The sequence below is a fragment of the Mercenaria mercenaria genome, chromosome 11 (genome assembly GCF_021730395.1).
Source record: "Mercenaria mercenaria strain notata chromosome 11, MADL_Memer_1, whole genome shotgun sequence".
NCBI lineage: Eukaryota > Metazoa > Mollusca > Bivalvia > Venerida > Veneridae > Mercenaria > Mercenaria mercenaria.
Window position 1 is genome coordinate 3,036,926 of NC_069371.1, and position 17,862 is coordinate 3,054,787.

Here is a 17,862-nt window from a genome sequence, read left to right on the forward strand (position 1 = left end):
CATTAGCAAAGCAAGGAAGTTAAAACTGTTTTAAACTAAAGTCTTAAAGTACTTAAAAAACATATACTTGCGACTATCTTTTCCATTATTTCACATTTTCTATTATTCTGTGAAAGTTATTTCCCGCAAAATCACAGATTTTAAATACTCAGGACTGTTAATTTACCAAAAGTTTAAACCTAACATAATTTGACTGTTTTTAAAATTACCAGAAAGTTTGATCACATGAAAATATCTGATAAGCATTGAAACTGAAGTTACATACCCTCTTGTGTACTTTAAGGGTATGTATGGTAGCAAAGGCAGCTCCACACACCTCACACTGATACGGTCGCTCTCCTGCAGAGTAAAACCAATAATCTTAATGTCAATTATCTAAATATAGTCAAACCTGTATATAAAGACCATGCCCAGGAAAGCCAACAAGTTGTTGTTATGTGCAGGTGGCATTTACTTACAGGTGGAAATAAACTGAAAATGTTCACCCTGAAAATGGAATTACTGGTCATAAGTGTTAGTCAGAGAAAAATTAAGGAAATCTATTCTAATTTCAAAAATGAATTTAGAGCAACCAAATTTCATACAAGAGCTGTTTGTTCAACACTTATATCTTACATGATGACCTGGCGGAGGCAAGTGGATATGTAATGTATGCTGTTACCTTCACCTCTGACCATATGACCTCAAAAACAAAAAAGGTAATCTACTGAAAATAGGCAACTTAACTATGAAGACTGACAGCAAAAGCATTCTTTAATCATATAGGGAAAAACATTTTCAGTCTAGAGGTCACAGTGACCCTGACCTTTGACCTACTGAACCATACAACAAGGAGCTGCATTCAATAAACGCTTGATGCCCCCGGTGGCATCCTTGTCGATACAAAGCAACCTAAGTCCAAAGTGAGGTCAAGGTCAAGGTCAAACTGAGGTCAGGTGATGTTTGAAGATGAGGAATGGTCACAGGTTACATCTGTATTAGTATCAATTCTTCTTGTAAGCGGTATTGATGCTAGACGAAACGGTCCCATTTGGTCAACCAAGAGATGGCCAATATAAAGCAACGTAAGTCCAAAATGAGGTCAAGCTCAAGGTCAAACTGAGGTCAGGTGATGTCTGAAGATGAGGAATGGTCACAGGTTACATCTGTATCAGTATCAATTCATTCTAGTAAGGGGTATTGATGCTAGATGAAACGGACGGACGAACGAACGAACGGACGGACGAACGAACGGACAGGAGAATCACTATATGCCTCCCACATCAGCAGATGCCGGGGGCATAAAAATATGGGTCATCTAATTTACACAGGCAAATATCCTGTTAAGTTTGACAACTGTAGGTCAAACATTCTCTATTTACTAATCAAAAACATACTCTAGATACTAATCAGAAACTAAACTTTTATACCAACCAACAGACGTAAGGCCAAAACAGAGTAAAACAACATACAAGCTCTTCTTTGAAAGGAAACATAATAAAGGAACAGTATTTTATAGATTATTGGCTTTGTATAGAGAAATATGCATGAGTTCTAGTGCAATATTACTCTGCTAAAGAACAAATGCATATTTCTCGATACAAAGCTAATAATCGTTTTAAATTTATTACACATGTATCTGTACATATTTATATTATATAGATATTATGAATTTGTTCAACAGCCTGAATAAAATTGACAATACCTACTTCAATAAAAACTAACGCATTGACAAACATTAAAATGATGATGTTGTGCACCCAATATAAAATTCAGACATCAATATGGAAAAATATGAAGGTTTCCAGTTCCACTGTAACTTAACAGTGTAAAAAACAAGATTAGTATATAATAAATTCTAACATAACACTCACCTGTATGTGTTCGAAGATGATCTTTCAGTTTCAGAGATTTTGGAAACTTCTTGGGGCAATATAAACAGGCAAATTTCCTCTCATTCTGTTTACTCTGCTTTATTTTTTTAACGATATCTCCTGTTTCCATTATAACTGTGTCATCTGAATAATTCCCATCCATTTCTTCTTTGGCTTTTACCACCTCATTTTTTAATGACTCATTTTCAATTGGTATTTGATCTTTCATTCGTTCTTTCTCTCTACAGTCTTCCAATTCTTCATTGTGGTACTCATTATGTTCTTCCTTCTTTATTGTCATTGCTCCATCAATGTCACTCATCTCATTCGCTTCTTCTAAATTGTTCTCATCCTCACCATCCATGTGTTCTTGTTTCACAATTACCTCAATCATTACTTTCTCCGATGCTTCACTTCCTTCTATGTCTCCTGCATTCAGAACTTCTTCACTCTCATTCATATCCTCAAAACTTCCAACTTCATTTGATTTGTCTTTGAACTGTGTATGGCAAACATCTGAGTCAGATACAACCCTCTGTTCACGTAATATATCAGAAAGGTTTTCAACATCAAGATTAGCATTTACTTCAAAATGAGATAAATTTTTGTTAAACTTATCATGATTATTGTGACTGGTGACAACATTCTCCTTACAAGTATTGTCACGCAATTCACTAACATTTCTTTGATGCATTAAATCTACTTTCCCCATTTCCGAGTGTAACTCAACTGGTAATGTAGGCCTTTTATGAATATAGAAGTCGTCTTGATTTTGCAACCTTTCAGTCACAAATGAATTGAAATATGGCTCCGGTGTGTATGTATTCTGTTCAAAAAACCTCGGGGCATTTTGGTAATTTAGATGTGTTGCATGTATGTTATAATTTACAGGAAATAAAGTAGATTCTACAGAATGCCTGTACAAGTTACTGTTTGGAAAATGTTCTATAGTTCTATGTTGGTGTGTTTCATGATTCAGTTGAGTGTTTATACATGCAGATATATCCTTCGATTTTGAAATGACTTCGTCTGAGAGTACGGCCTTTTTACCGGAATATCTGGAAAATTAATTAAAGATACATTTTGTAATCCTACTGAAAGATAATCAATCAATACTGTAAAAGCAGAAACTTTTGCTATATTCGCGAGGCCCTACATATCACGAAAATCAATCCTCACTTAAATATTCACCATTAGTATTATTCAAATTCAAGTAGGATACCATTTTTACAATTTCGCGAATATTAAACCTCGCAAACATACTCAAAATTTCAAATTTGCAGAATTTTGACTCGAAGAAAACGTATGCTTTTACAGTTTAAGCTGTACATGGAGGAGAGTGGAAGAAAATCAGCAATCAAGGTACGATCCATCAGGTCCTTATACAGATCTGTTTGTTATACAAGTAACATTCTTGTAAGGAATTTGCCTGCTGTAAATTTATCAGAAACACTGGATAAGCTTTAGTACACATGATGAACATAATCACAAAATGAATTGAAAAAAGTACTAACTGATTATTCCTCTTGTGCATATCCAGGTGTCTCGTCAGGTTTGTTTTCCTGGTAAATGTTTTTCCACATTGAGTGCACTTATGTTTGTGATCGCTGTGTATCAGCATGTGAGAGGCAAGAGATCGCTTGTGGGAGAATGTAGCGCCACACGTTTCACACTGTATTTGTATACCTAGACACAGTCAATAATCAATATCATTTAACCCGCGCCATGAGAAAACCAACATAATGCATTTGCAACCAGCATGGATCCAGACCAGCCTGTGCATCCACACAGCCTGGTAAGGATCCATGCTGTTCACTAACAGCTAGGCTGGGATCCATGCTGGTCACAAATGCACTGTTGGTTTTCTCATGGTGTGGCTCATTTGTTTATCCATAGGCATGTAACATAATATGCTATATCAAATAATTCAGACATCTTAGGGATTGAAAATTCATTAATCTTAAAGTATTGCTAGCTACAGAATTTTATTATTTTACTCAGCATCTATGGTTTTAGAATTAAGAACATTAAAATTTCATTAAAATGCTACAGACCTTTCTCAGACCAGCTTTGCAGGAGGAATGTATACATTTACAAGTATCTAGTAGTGTTCATATTATCATAAACATTTTCAGAACAGAAAACAATTTACCATGCAGAATTTAATGAAACTTCTCACATTTTTACATTTACCTGCTTTCTATCAAATGATAAAGTAAAATACAAAAGCCTGCTTGATGATTTTTGAGATAACTGCCCGTGATTAAAGTGATCACAAATTTCATGCTGATTTAATCATATGGGCCATTCCATCAGAAAGCCCATATTAGTGACATGATATAATTATTTCAAAATAAACTAGAGTTATCACTGAATGTGATGAATGTATCCCTGCACGCACTGACACAGTACATTGCAATTTGACCCACAAAAGATTGCATACTTACGTGGACAGTATATAGTATAGTAACAAAAAACAAAGTCCCATAACTCTTTAGAATATTTTTTCTGAAAGAACTTAACTTGCACCATGCACAAATAAGGCTGGTACTGATCACTTGTGTGAAAATTCTTTAAATTGTCTGCAATGATTCGGGAGATTAGGCACGCACAAGATTGCATATGCAGACTATATGTATATAGTATATTAACAACAAGAGCTGTCCGTAAGACAGCCAAGCTCGACTATTTGAAATATTGTCACAGAAGCAGGAAATTATTACCCAAATTGTTAAATATCAAAAGAGTTTTAAGTTCGAAACGGGACATAATTTGACCAAAATGCATATCAGAGTTATGGGACTTGATGCTATCAACTAGTTTAATAACCCCAAAGAAACATGTTAAGTTTCAATTCCATATCTGCATTAGTTTTGGAGATAGTAACTTGCATGTAAAACTTTAACCAGAATTTTCTAAGTCCAAAAGGGGGCATAATTTGCTCAAAATACATGTTAAGAGTTATGGAACTTGACCCAGTGAGGTTGGTAACTGACCTAGAAAAAGAATAAATAAGTTTCAAAGCTATATGCCTTTTGGTAATAGCTGTATGTACTTTCACGCAAAACTTTAACCAGGATTTTCTAAGTCCAAAAAGGGGCATTATTTGCCCAAAATACATGTCAGAGTTATGGGACTTGATTCTATCAACTAGTTTTATAACCCCGAAGACACATGTGAAGTTTCAATTTAATATCTGCATTAGTTTTGGAGATAGTAACTTGCATGTAAAACTTTAACCAGGATTTTCTAAGTCCAAAAGGGGGCATTATTGCTCAAAATACATGTCAGAGTTATGGACTGACCCAGGAGGTAGTAATTGATCTAGAAAAAGAAAAAGTTTCAAATCAATATGCCTTAAATACTGTATGTACTTGCACCAAAACTTAACCAGATTTCTAGTCCAAAAAGGGCATTATTTGCCCAAATACATGTCAGAGTTATGGGACTTGATCTATCAACTATTATAACCCGAAGACACATGTGAAGTTTCATTAATATCTGCATTAGTTTGGAGATATAACTTGATGAAAACTTACCCAGGATTTCAAGTCCAAAAGGGGGCATATTGCTCAAAATACATGTCAGAGTATGGACTTGACCAGTGAGGTAGTAATTGATCTAGAAAAAGAATAAATAATTCAAATCAATATGCCTTTTAGTAATAGCTGTATGTACTTGCACGCAAAACTTTAACCAGGATTTTCTAAGTCCAAAAGGGGGCATAATTTGCTCAAAATACATGTCAGAGTTATGGGACTTGACCCAGTGAGGTAGGTAATTGATCTAGAAAAAGAAAAATAAGTTTCAAATCAATATGCCTTTTAGTAATAGCTGTATGTACTTGCATGCAAAACTTTAACCAGAATTTTCTAAGTCCAAAAGGGGGCATAATTTGGCCAAAATACATGTCAGAGTTATGGGACTTGACCCAGTGAGGTAGATAATTGATCTAGAAAAAGAAAAAATAAGTTTCAAATCTATATGCCTTTTAGTAATAGCTGTATGTACTTGCACGCAAAACTTTAACCAAAATTTTCTAAGTACAAAAGGGGGCATAATTTTGCCAAAATGAAGGTCAGAGTTATGGGACTTGGTGCTATCAACTAGTTTTATAACCCCGAAGACACATGTGAAGTTTCAATTCAATATCTGCATTAGTTTTGGAGATAGTAACTTGCATGTAAAACTTTAACCAGAATTTTCTAAGTCCAAAAGGGGGCATAATTTGCTCAAAATACATGTTAGAGTTATGGAACTTGACCCAGTGAGGTTGGTAATTGACCTAGAAAAAGAATAAATAAGTTTCAAAGCTATATGCCTTTAAATGATAGCTGTATGTACTTGCATGCAAAAACTTAACCAAGGTGTGACGCCGACGCCGACGCCAGGGTGAGTAGAATAGCTAGACTATTCTTCGAATAGTCGAGTTAAAAAACAAAGTCCCATAACTTTGCAGAATATTTTGCTGAAAGAACCTAACATGCACCATGCACAATTAGAGTTACTTACTACTGATCACTTGTGTTAAGTTTCATTAAATTGTGTGCATAGGTTCAGGAGATTATGCGCGCATAAGATTGCATATGCAGACCCTATGTATATAGTATAGTAACAAAAAATAAAGTCGTATAGTAAAAAAAACAAAGTCCCATAACTCTATTTTTTTTTTCTACAGAACCTGAAATGCATCATGCACAACTACTGTTGTTACTGATCACTCATGTAAAGTTTCATTAAATTGTGTCAAGAGGATAAGGAGAGTTGGTGCACGTAACATTGTGTCTAGGGATTGACAGACAGATGGACAGACAAACAACCTGAAACCAGTATACACCCCTTGCAGCTTCCTGGTTTTGGGGGAAACAATAATTCAAATTTCTAAAACATCATTGTTTTTTTTTTTCATTCATGCAGAAACTAGAAACAAGTCTATTATAATAATTTATTCAACATCACTCACAGTCTACCATATTTTACAAATAAATGTTGTGTTGTCATGGCAACTAAAATTCTAAAACTCCAATGCGCAATTATTAGAATACAGAGGTTTATTGGTGAAAGGCCTGTGATAAAACCAAAAATACATTGCTGAAGTTATTTTTCATTAAAGTCATTATTTACTCTTCTCTCTAAATATCCAAGTATGATATCAAATAGTGAAATGCTAAATTTGTGGCAGAAATGACATTAAATTTACATGTCATGCAAGACACCATCAAACTACCTTCAAAATATTATTGTTGTTTAAGAAATAATAAATCTGTTCCTATATTTTATCAGTTAATAAAATATGGGCAGGAGTTTGGATGCGTAATAATTAAATCACGAGTGCGTAGCACGAGAGATTTAATCATTCGCATCCAAACGACTGCCCATGTTTTATTAATTGATAAAATTATTGGAACATATTTATTATTTCGATTCTAACAACGCAAATAATTCGCATTTTACAGTGCTACATTTTCAGCGTAATACGTCATTCGGGTCATATGCCGTTACAATTTACCCCCTACGGTTAGAAAGAGTTGCATAGCCAATGGAACGTATAGATATTTGTTTCTTTTTATCAGAATTTTGAGAAGTGTTTATAATTTAGTAATATAACAGCTCGCAAACTAATTATGAAGAGAATCATCAAATTAGGCGAGTTGACTCTGTGTTACAAGTTATGAGCTAAAACTTTATATGACGTCACATCATTATGACGTCATACTTTATGTCATACATTTATGACGTCACCGCTGAATCTTAATTAAGCTAATTGAATTCGCTCGTAGAGATCGAAACGTGTTTTACGGTCCTACACATAAGTCAGTATGACTTTTTATTATATTTATGTTTTTGAAATGCTGTTTTCAACCGTTTGACCCTGAAATAGTTTGTATGTAATGGAACTGAAGTAGAATCTCTTATGCCACAATCATAGGGGGTGAAATGTAACAGCCAACCATATTTTATCGTAGATTCATGTATAGGCGATTTCGCTATATGTTTATATAGCAATTGCTGCAGATCGTGTTAGAATAGAAGTTAAATCTCTAAATGCCTTCCATGACTTACTTAAAAGCATTGTTAGTCTTAAAATAGTGATGATGTTCAGATTGGAAAGACAACATAATGTTCTTTCTATACTGGTACTGATGATAAACCCGAACAGAAAATGAGGTTTTTTACCTGTATCTTTTTTATTTCTGCAAATTGAAATCAATGGTCGGTATCAAAATAAAGCTTAATCTTTGCTGAAAACTTACACATAATTCAAATTTATATTTAGTAAGCAAACTCACACGAAGTGAGGGCCTGAAAGGGATATGTAAAAAGGGGACTTTATGAACACTGACTGATGATAAATTCGAACCCTTTGTCATTTACAAAATTTTCTTGGTATTATTATATTGAAACTTTCCCGAAAAAGCTGCAACAGTCATTCCTGATCAAGTAATGAAAAGTTAACAAATGTCAGGCCTTCATGTTTCGACAGTAAGCATGCGCAAAAAAACACCCTCTTCCCCAGTAATTTTGGATAAATATTTTTTATACAAATTTATGTAAGTCATTTACCGGTATTTATACAGAATATTTACCAATTTTGTTTTTGTTTACACCCGTTGGTGTTGTAAATGGAAACTATTACATGGTGTGTTCAATTTTATAAATAACCGATTGCAATCGAATATTTCCAAGGTGTTTGACTTTATCATCTGTCCGGGTTTATCATCAGTACCAGTATATATATTGTTATCTCAATGTTAATTTTCTGTCATACAGGTTTTGTCATGAGATGACCCATTATTTCTTTGGATGACTTTATGTTTCACCATATTTGTTTTACTTTTAACTATATTTAAATAATAGTAGATATCAACATTGCCAGTTTTATTAATTAAGGCCCAGGATAGAGTACCTCCTTCAATTCCTACCATAAACCTGCTTCAATTTTCACTAAGATTGGACCAAAAATCTTGAGTGTAAACAAGCCTTTCCTATGATATGACCTAGTGACTTAGTTTTTGGCCCCACATGACCCACATTCGAAATCATCCAAGACTTTAAACATCAGTATAAACATTCTGACTAAATTTTATGAACATATGATCATAAACGTGGCCTCTAAAGTGTTATCAAGCTTTTCCTTTTATTTGACTGGATGACCTAGTTTTTGACCCAACATGACCCAGATTCAAACCTGCCCTAGAAGTCATCAAGACAAACATTGTGATCAAATTTCATGACGATCCAGTGTAAAATGCAGTCCCTACTGCATGCATAAGGTTTTTCTTTGATTTGACCTTGCAACCTAGTTTTTGACCAAAGATGACCCATATTCAAACTTGACAAAAATTTTATCAAGGCAGCCATTCTGACTAAATTTTATGAATATCAAGTGTAAAATGCAGCCCCTATTGCATACAAAAGGTTTTTCTTTGATTTGACCAGGTGCCCTAGTTTTTGACCCCAGATGACCCATATTAGAACTTGACCTAGATTGCATCAAGACAAACATTCTGATCATACTTCATGAATATCGGGTGTAAAATGCAGTCCCTGTTGCTTACACAAGGTTTATCTTTGATTTGACCTAGTAACCTAGTTTTTGATTCATTCAAACTTTACCTAGATTTGATCAAGGCAATCATTCTGACCAAATTTCATGAACCTCAATTGAAAAATACAGTCTCTATCGTATACAAAACGTTTTTCTTTGATTTGTCCTAGCGACCTAGTTTTTGACGCAAGATGACCCATATTCAAACTTGACCTTCATTTCATCAAGGCTATCATTGTGACCAAATTTCATGAAGATCAATTAAAAAATACAATCTTTATCGCATACACAAGGTTTTTCTTTGATTTTAACTAGTGACCTAGATTTTGACCGCAGATTCTAACTTTACCTAGATTTCATCAAGGCAATCATTCTGACTAAATTTTATGAATATCCAGTGTAAAATGCAGCCTCTATTGCGCACACAAGGTTTTTCCTTAATTTGACTGGGTGACCTAGTTTTTGACCCTAGATGACCCATATTCAAACTCGACCTAAATTTCATCCAGACAAACATTCTGATCAAATTTCATGAAGATCTAGTGTAAAATGCAGCCCCTATTGCATACACAAGGTTTTACTTTGATTTGACCTAGTGGCCTAGTTTTTTACCCCAGATAACCCATTTTCGAAACAGGCCTAGATTTCATCAAGGTAATCATTTTGACAAAATTTCATGAAGATCAGTTGAAAAATACAGCTTCTACCCCATACACAAGCTAAATGTTGACAGACACAGATGCCGGACATCCAGCGATCACAATAACTCACCTGAGCATGCTCAGGTCAGCTAAAAGTGACTTCACACGCTTGTTTAGATATATATATTTACAAATACATAAACTTAAGCGTTACAATAATTAAGAAGAAACATGTCACTTGCGAAAGCTAGATATTCATGTTTGTATTGCTGCCAAATTTCATTAGAATCCTCACTAAATAAGCATAAAAAGCAACTTTGAAACTTGTATTCCAAAGGCAGTGTCTGAATTTCTGTCTGTCAATGTTTATGACAAGTGACTGAGCATTCCAAAATCTCCAAAAATGGTCAAGCTAGTGTTGTTTTAATTCAATAAATAAAACCATGTTATCATTAGAAACTATTAAGTTCTTCCTTGAATGTATTCTGTAAACAGCAGACATCAGAAGTTTTCATTAAAGTAAAGAAAATACACACCTAGATGTATTCCCATGTGTTCCTTCAGTGAGGTACGTCTGGTAAACGTCTTGTCACAATACTCACATGACAAAGGCTTAATATCTGTTAATATAGGAAAGTTTTCAAATTTCTTTCAAAACAAGAGGGCCAAGATGGCCCTAGGTCGCTCACCTGAAAAACACACCATAACAGTGTACTGTATTTTGGTGCGTATAGGTCACACTTTTTCTACCCATTTTGCTGCCTGAAAAAGTTCCTGCGACCTATACGACAGAACATTGCCAGCAGAATTTTTTTCAGGCCAATTTTCTGACCGTAGCTCTAGCAAAATTACATGCATCTGTTACGAACGAACAAAATGGATAAAAAATATCAATATCGGCAACTTTTCAACCAATAGCGGTTACTTTAAATAAAATATATTGTAAATAACCCATACAGGCTATTAAAATTACGAATGACTTTAATTCAAAGATGTTTTTGCAGTTTGAATTACATTTGTTTCTACTTTCGTTTACTGGACGCCATTGACAGGTACATGTACTCCGGGTTGGATAAAATCCGGACAGATTTTAAAATAAAAGGAAAAAAATCCAAAAAGAGATATTTTGTTAATCTTTTTACTCAGAATCAAAAGAACACGGTTAATTACATGACGTGGAAAGGTGTTATAATTGCTGTGCAAACAATTCACACTTTTAACTTGCATAATTACAGAATGTAAACACAAACCGACTGCTGCCAATTAGAGTCAAAAAGCCGCTTTTCTTTGATTTGAGATGTAGTCTGATACCGATACTACTGTTGGTACGAAACGGCTGGGATCGAAAATAACACTGTGCGATTTCCACCAATCAGGTTCTGATAATAATTCAGTCCGCGGCATCAATATGGCTGCCGCCATAACTATTTTTACCGGTAAATATTGCTGGGGAAGAAATCCGAAACATAACTGCGACTAATACGCTAGAACTTAAATTTTCTGACCATTTCCAGAGCAAAAATTAGATGCGGACTATACATTACCGCGACCTATACGCACCAAAATATGGTAAACATGTTTAACCTAGTGATTTCATGGAAACAAATATTCTGACCAATTTTTATTAAGATTGGACCAAAAATGTGGTCTCAATATTTTCTTCAATTTGACCTAGTGACCTAGTTTTTGCGCAAATATGACCTACATTCAAATTTGACCTAGATTTGATCAAGGCAATCATTTTGACCAAATTTCATGAACCTCAATTGAAAAATACAGTCTTTATCACATACAAAACGTTTTTCTTTGATTTGTCCTAGCGACCTAGTTTTTGACCCCAGATGACCCATATTCAAACTTGACCTTGATTTCATTAAGGCTATCATTCTAACCAAATTTCATGAAGATCAACTGAAAAATTTTCTTTAATTTGACCGGGTGACCTAGTTTTTGAACCTAAATGACCCATATTCAAACTCGTCCTAGACTTCATCCAGACATACACTCTGATCAAATTTCATGAAGATCCAGTGTAAAATGCAGCCCCTATTGCAAATACAAGATTTTTCTTTGATTTGACCTAGTGACCTAGTTTTTGAATCCAGATGACCCATGTTCAAATTTGACCTAGATTTCATCAAGGCAATCATTCTGACCAAAAGTCATGAAGATCAATTAAAAAATACAGCCTCTATCCCATACACAAGTTTTTCTTTGATTTGACCTAGTGACCTAGTTTTTGATCCCAGATGACCCATTTTCGAACTTGGCCTAGATTTCATCAAGGTTATCATTCTGACAATATTTCATGAAGATCAGATGAAAAATACAGCCTCTATCACATACAATAGCTAAATGTTGACAGACGACAGACAGACAAATGGACGCCAGACATTGAGCGATCAAAATAACTCACTTGAGCATGCTCAGGTGAGCTAAAGACAAAACTAATAACATTTATTTCAAATACCTATGATATCAAAATAAAATTAATTTCAAATTAACTATCAAAATAACATACATTTCCAAAAACTACCAAAATAACTAAATTGGTAACTTGTAAACATGCTATAACAACTGGCTATGATTAAAATAGTCCTGAAAAACTGTCTGTGATCCTTGTATCTAGTAATGTCTCGATAGTTGCAGTATCTGCCATAACCTGCCATGAAATTTTAAATAGATGACAAATTTTTTTTTCTTATAATATTTTATAATATAATAATTTTATCTGAGAGAAAGTATGTAAAACAGTTCAGATTTTTAGGTATGTGACATATCAATTGCAGCATATAAAAGTGTGTATTTCAATTTTAATTAATCTTGAAATATTTTTTATAGTCTCTCATGATTCTGTAAACAAAGGTTTCCATGATGTATGTATTGCTTATGATTTTATGGTTGCTTTTATATGCCTTGTGTATCAAGGAAGGGGAGACTTTAATAAACTACATTTGTATTGTCAACTATATATGAAGATGGTTGAACTTGTTGTTTGCATATGAAATAAGGATGAAGTAAGTTTTTTTGCTTGAAAACAAATGTACAGCAAAGATTATAAAATAGTAAAAGTGGAAACTCCACAAGTAGCCCTAAACGACAAAAATGAAAATGTTGCAGGCTCGGTTTGATTGAACTTATTCATGGACGGTAGTGAAACTGCATGCTACTGCCCACGCCCTCTAGCCCCAGGTTAAACAGAACTCAACATTTACACATGTACCAAGTACAAAAATAATTAACAGACATCCACAGGTGTTCATACAATGGTACACATAGAACCTGAAATAATACACTTGTGCGTAATTCTATGAAAAGTGGCGTATGGTCCACATTTTAAAATAATGAGCTTGCCCTAAACGAGAAAACAATGGGCAGAACTAAACAAAATGGAATTTAGAAGTGGGATCTGAAGACAACTTCCAGCATTATAATCCCAGCCACCACTGTAGTAGTTAGAATATACTCAGTACAACATATCTATGATGACATCTTACCTAAATGTGTCTTCATATGATAATAGAGGGAACTAGAAACAGCAAATCTACGATGGCATTCCTTGCATTCATAGGGTTTCTCTCCAGTGTGAATTCTCATATGTCCATCAAGGTGGTTTTTCTCTGCAAAAATAAAATTTTGAATTAAACAGATAATGTAACAATTATACTTTTGTTGGGCAAAAAGTTTACTAATTTTAAAGGTTCTGTCTTTTTTTCATGGGGTTTAATAAATTATTATTATACAAGAGGGCCATGATGGCCCTATATCGCTCACCTATTATCATTGCACTTGAGGACAAGAAGGTCCCCAGAAAATATATCTAAGTCCAAAGGACAGGAACAACAAAGGGAAGAAATTAAACCAAAAAGAAAAAAAATTCTTACAAGGTACGGATATGTCAAAATACACCTAAAAATTGGAGGTACCATCCATATTGTACCACAGAAAAGTGGTCTCGGTTTTTCCCTACAGCCAATAATAAACAAGAGGACCATGATGGTCCTGAATCGCTCACCTGTTCCCACATGACCCAGTTTTGAGTATGACGTCGTTTTTTCTATTATTTGACATAGTGACCTAGTTTTTGAGCTCGTGTGACCCAGTTTTGAATTTGACCTAGGTATCATCAAGATAAAGATTCTGACCAATTTTCATGAAGATCCATTGAAAAATATGGCCTCTAGAGAGGTCACAAGGTTTTTCTATTATTTGACCTATTGACCTAGTTTTCAAAGGTACGTGACCCTGTTTTGAACTTGATCTAGATATCATCAAGGTGAACATTCTCACTAATTTTCATGAAGATCTCATGAAAAATATGGCCTCTAGAGAGGTCACAAGGTTTTTCTATTTTTATACCTACTGCCTAGTTTTTGACCGCATGTGACCCACTTTCGAAAACGACTAGATACCATAAAGGTGAACATTCAGACCAATTTCATGAAGATCTATTGAAAAATATGGCCTCTAGAGAGGTCAAAAGATTTTTCTAATTTTAGACTACTGACCTAGTTTTATTGAAGCAGTGAAACAGTTTCAAATATGTGACCTATATATCTCAGATGTAAAGTCAGACCAACTTTCAACAATCCTTGAAATATTATGCCTCTAGATGTAACAAAGGTTTTGTTCATGTATTGCTGACTACTTTTAATCGGTTGCCTTTAATGCCTGATGTATCAAGAGGAACTTTAATAAACACATTTTATGAACATATTCAAATTTTAATGTTGGCCTATAAAGAGGTCAAAGTTTTTCTTTGTTGAACCACTGTACACAAAGTTATTGACCCACGTGACCCACAAGACCCTAAATCATCAAAATGAACATTCAGACCAACTTATTCATACGATATGAAAAATCATGGCACCCTTAGAGGTTCAACAGTTTTATAATTACCTAATACAAAATTTATATCAGAACCCAGTTTCAGAACTGACCTAGAATAATAACACTGGTGACATTCTAAACCTAATGGTCATTAAATATACTTGTAAACGAATAACTAAGGTCAACAATATCTAATTTTAGGGACCTAGACCAAAGTTTCCAGCACTAAATCCCAGTCACCACTGTATAGAATATACTCATACAACATATATGAACATTCTGACCAAATTTCTTCATATATACTAGAAAATAAAACAAAATTACGATGCATTCTTGCATCATAGGTTTTCCCCATGGATTCATATTGCCTCATGTGTTTTTGATGCAAAAAAAATTTTGAAATTAAGAACAATAAGTGTAACATTATACATTTTGCATGAAGAGCTTTCAATTTAAAGGTCGCTCTATGGTCTACAGGGGTTTTTTATTATTAACAACTGACCTGTTATATCGCACCGTGACACCCAGTTCCGAACATAGACCTCAGAATATCAAGTCAAGGAACATAGAACAACAAAAGATAACCCAAGAAAAAAATTCCTCAAGGTAAGAGCAAAATACACCTACATTGGAGGACACCGATGATTGCTGCCGCACACAAAAGCTCACCTTGGTATTTCTACAGCCAGCTAAAAAAGTTACTAAAAACAAGCCTATTTATAGTAACGTAAAAGGGAAGTAATTAAAAAAAATGATTGTAAGTTAACAAAAGAAGGATCTGCTAAATAAATCTGTTGACATAAATGAAATTTCAGATCAGTATCTTCATTAGTTACGGAGATATACCCATTTTAATTTGAAATAAAGGGAGGTAATTTGACATTAAATCAGTCCATAGTTATCTACCCTCATTGGCTCAGTCCAACTAATGACAATAATGAAATTTCAAATAAGTCCTATAAGTACTTACTGATATAAATCCATTTTTATTACTATCAGGGGAGGTAATCAGATATAAAATAACTCTGGAACCTACGAATGGATCTGATTTGTCATGGAATCCAAGATTTATTGTTGTTGAAGATATTTTGGAAGTTTGTATCAAATAAAACAATAAATGAAGTCTCTATAAGGCTGCAAAAGCCAAAATAGCCAATTTTAGACCTTTAAGGGGACATAACTCTGGAACCTATAAAAAAGAATCTGGCCAGTTCAAGAAAGGAACCAAGATCTTGTGGTGATACAAGTTGTGTACAAGTTTGGTTAAAATCAAATCATAAATGAAGCTGCTTTTGTGCAGACAAGGTCAAAATAGCTAATTTTGGCCCTTTCAGGGGCCATAACTCTTGAATCCATTAACCCTTTACCACACAGAACAGAAGCCAAAGTAACCTCTTTTACATAACACTGATAAGTGATAATCAATAATCAATAATCGGTATATGGCTGATAAAGGTGACTGTCTTATCTGAACCGAGGTGTTGGCATTATTTTGTGATTACACACACTTATGTTAAAAATGTCATTATTTTAATATTTTCTGTAAGTTTGACATTATTTTTGTCCATATAAAGTTTATAGCAATTTAAATTCTCTTTCCGATGATACAAAATTTATTGTAGTTTCTCTTCGAGTTTCGAAGATATAAAGTAATAAAGTACGGGAATATATATTTTTAGGCATAAAATTCTGTTTTGGATTACTTTCACATTGAAATTCATATACAATTTCATTTTGATGTTTGAAAGTTTGATTTATAGTTAATAGACTTATCTTCCGAATCGGAATCGGTAAGCATTTATATAAAAAAACAACCATCAAACTGAATAACACAACAAAAATAACGGATCGTAAAATTTATGAAAGTGCAAAAAGATCGCTGAGATCGAGACTCGTAACTGACTACAGTATTCTTGTGCAAAAAATTAAAATATTTTTAGGATAATATTACGTAATATTTTGATGATCAAACGTCGGTACATCACAGGTGACTTCCGCTGCAATTAACTCTTGGGGTGTCATAAAATATTTGAAAGCTGCTGTCCTTGATTAACACTTCCCGTTATGTAAGGCCATAAATTCCAAGCCATCGTATACACAAATTGTTGTTTAGGGGAAATCTGCATGTATCACGCGTGACCTTCATGACCTAACACATTTAAAAATACTTTGATGTTAAATGGTTGTTATTTTTAGAACGAGGAAAGCCCGCAAACCGGCCAGTTGCAAGCAGTTTTCTCAGTAATTTTCCATGACGTAGTGTCGTGCACATGTAGGAAAAAACCCCGGTGTCTTTCTTTGCAAAGTACTCGATAAATTTAAATAGTAACCACATGATCTTGTACGTAAATAATGATGACGAAATCCCATATTTTGAGTTAGTAAACATCCGGAATTTGTTTCTTTAGGAAAAGAACGAAAATAAAGCGATTGATTATGAGACACGGGATAAAACGATTCTGTTCAAATGGCCGTTAATCGGTATAATACGTTTCTATCGGGGAACCGATAGACACGGGTCAATACGTTTCTGTTTGGTAATCGATAGATACGGTGATAAACGTATCGGTGTGGGAAAGGGTTAAGGGATCTGGCTGGTTCAAGAAAGGAACCAAGATCTTATGGTGACACAAGTTTTGTGTAAGTTTGGTTAAAATAAAATCATAAATGAAGCTGCTATTGTGCAGACAAGGTCAAAATAGCTAATTCTGGCCCTTTCAGGGGCCATCACTCTGGAACCCATAACGGAATCTGGCCAGTTCAAGAAAGGAACCAAGATCATATGGTGATACAAGTTGTGTGCAAGTTTGGTTAAAATAAAATCATAAATGAAGCTGCTATTGTGCAGACAAGGTCAAAAAAGCTAATTCTGGCCCTTTCAGGGGCCATAACTCTAGAACCCGTAATTGAATCTGACCACTTCAAGAAAGGAATCGAGATCTTATGGTGATACAAGTTGTGTGCCAGTTTGGTAAAAATCAAATTATAA

The 17,862-nt window shown here is 34.3% G+C and overlaps 1 protein-coding gene across 2 annotated transcripts in view; it reads right to left on the reverse strand.

Annotated features, from left to right (window-relative positions):
- The window catches only part of LOC123532428 (zinc finger protein 160-like), a 64,109-nt gene that overhangs the window by 11,742 nt on the left and 34,505 nt on the right, over positions 1-17,862 (reverse strand). For both annotated transcript variants that reach the window (XM_053518406.1, XM_053518405.1), the window contains exons 7-11: positions 13,541-13,663; positions 10,580-10,663; positions 3,368-3,539; positions 1,854-2,911; positions 266-339 (exon numbers count right to left, since the gene is read on the reverse strand). In XM_053518406.1, coding sequence (XP_053374381.1) covers positions 266-339; positions 1,854-2,911; positions 3,368-3,539; positions 10,580-10,663; positions 13,541-13,663 — 1,511 coding nt within the window. The remainder of the gene's footprint in view (positions 1-265; positions 340-1,853; positions 2,912-3,367; positions 3,540-10,579; positions 10,664-13,540; positions 13,664-17,862) is intronic.